The 2520-nt window shown below is 33.4% G+C and overlaps 1 protein-coding gene across 1 annotated transcript in view; it reads right to left on the reverse strand.

The window, feature by feature from the left end:
* Positions 1 to 535: 535 nt before the first annotated feature.
* Positions 536 to 2520, reverse strand: part of LOC116006398 (wall-associated receptor kinase 5-like) — a 5447-nt gene continuing 3462 nt past the window's right edge. Inside the window, exons 3-4 of the mRNA XM_031246749.1 lie at positions 1891 to 2073; positions 536 to 1767 (exon numbers count right to left, since the gene is read on the reverse strand). Of these exons, the coding sequence (XP_031102609.1) occupies positions 632 to 1767; positions 1891 to 2073 (1319 nt within the window). The 3' untranslated portion in view covers positions 536 to 631. The remainder of the gene's footprint in view (positions 1768 to 1890; positions 2074 to 2520) is intronic.

Below are 2520 nucleotides of genomic sequence, written 5' to 3' on the forward strand. Positions count from 1 at the left end.
ATTTTTGTAGAATTTTTTCCTCAAATTTGAAATTTTTTTATTTATTTTATTTGATTGATGGAGAATTTATTTCAATAAAAAATAATTAAAAAGTACACTCTATAGTATTAAAAATTATACTTTGCACAATATGAAAATGCAATGCACTTAAAGTTTGGATTTTAAAGTTTATAACTTAGTTTTTTGGTTTTATGTTTGATTTAGGGTTCACTCTTTATTGTTTTGGGTATAGTATTGGTTTAAAATTTAATTGTTTTTTGTTGATAATTTTAAAAATTATCTAAAAAAACATTGTCAATTATTAAAAATGCACTATTAATCGTTAAAAGACTCATAAGGGAAAGGAGTTAAACAGTTCAATTTTACACATACGTGTTCCTTGATTTCCTTAATTATATGGCTATCTAGTGCTTATATTTGTAACTTATTCTCGAATTGCTCTACTTGAGAATTTAAGATCCACCACACTTGATAGAATATTGTCACATATGAATTGACATCGTGGGCATTCTTAACAAACACAATAAGCTAGAAATATCACATAACTGTCCGAAAAGAAGTAGGCAAGTAGCCCTTATCATATGGTTGCAATACATGCAAATTAAAGAAGCTCCCGTATAAGGAGCATCCACTACTGGTTAATTGGAGCTGCATAAAGATCCAACGATTCATCCTCTGCAGATAAAAGACAAGAGGACTCGGTAGTCCAAGAAACTTTAGTAGAGTTTCTTATGCGTTCAAGTTCGCTGGCTACTTCCTTCATTTGAGGCCTATCTTCTCCCTTTAGTTGAAGGCATCTTTTCACAAGCTCTGCAATTCTTTGAAGTTGGTCCAGTGTCCCCTCCCTTACCAGTCTAGGCACAATTATCTGAAACAGACGATTCTCATTCAAGGATCGAACGAAAAATGATGATAAGTTCCGGTCCTCCTCACTCATATATGGAGACACGGGTTTCCTTTCTGTTAGAAGCTCAGCCAAGACAACTCCAAAACTGTATACATCGCTCTTTTCTGTCAACAAACTCGTTTGGAAGTATTCCGGATCCAAATAACCGAGGGTACCTTGGACTAGTGTTGCCACATGCGTATGATCCAATGGGACTAACCTAGAAGCCCCAAAATCCGAGATTTTTGCGGTATAATTTTCGTCAATCAATATGTTGGCGGACTTGACGTCCCTGTGGATTATAGGTGTGGATGCAGATGAGTATAGATAAGCAAGTGCACCCGCAGCTTCAATTGCAATTCTCAGACGATTTTCCCATGACAACCAATCCGATCCACCAGCTTCCCCGTGGATATGGTAATACAGAGTTCCATTAGAGATATATTCATATACTAGCAAAGGAACTTCAGCTTCCAAGCAACATCCCAATAATTTGACAACATGGCGATGATTGATTCGAGAAAGAATAACCACCTCATTGATGAACTGCTCAATTTGAGTGTCATCCACTGTTTTTGATCTTTTAACAGCAACTTGGAGTTGATTAGGTAATAAGATTCCTTTAAATACAATGCCATTCCCACCTTGACCCAGAATCATGTCTTGAGCAAAGTTATTGGTAGCTTGCCTGAGCTCTTTTGCTGAAAAGATTTTGGTTACGTCTGTACCATCACTGCCTCCATCGGTGATCTTTTGCTCTAGTAAAAAGCCACCATTTTGTTCAAAGAACTTGAGCCTCATTTTAGCATCATTTGTTTTCTTGATGATATAGGATAGTGAAGTAGCTAGAGCAACAAAGACCAAAGTTCCCAATCCTATCCCTGTACCATTAAAAATTTAAAATTTATTAGTAACTAGTATTATAAGGATTATTAATTATTTATTAGTACTGTAATATTTTTCAGTGTATCTACTCTGTGAATTGTAAAGCATACATTACACACCTAGAGAGAGTTTAACCCATGAAGAAGCTGCTGGCTTTTTATTGATGAGAATGCAACCTTGACCACCTTTTCTACCGTCTCCGAAGTACCCTTCAAGACAACTACAGTTGAATCCACCCGGAAAGTTAATGCATCGTTGTTCACATGACTTCATCGTCTCTGGATTTTTGCACTCATCAATATCTGAAACATGCATGTTGAGATCAAGCATTATATATACCATTCCAGTATTTGATTCCAATTACCATTAATTAATGTGATTCCAATATTTGAGCCAAACGCCTCTCCCTTAGTCAAATGTTTGCTAGTGGTAATACACTAAAATGACATATGATTGACGATTTTTGTACCCTCCTATCATACAATAAGATTTTATATATACTCATTAATTATCATGTTTAATTTGTTTGTCTAGTTTTGTCTAGTAGTAATTATAAAACTCATTACAATTTTCTTCCACTAATTTTGAACAATGGAATCAAAAATAAGAAGAAAAAAAATTAGTGTCCATATGTTCAATATGAAACTGTAATATATATATATATATATATATATATATATATATATATATATATATATATATATATATATATATATATATATATATATATATATATATATATATATATA

Source organism: Ipomoea triloba, chromosome 15 (assembly GCF_003576645.1).
Source record: "Ipomoea triloba cultivar NCNSP0323 chromosome 15, ASM357664v1".
NCBI classification, from domain to species: Eukaryota; Viridiplantae; Streptophyta; class Magnoliopsida; order Solanales; family Convolvulaceae; genus Ipomoea; species Ipomoea triloba.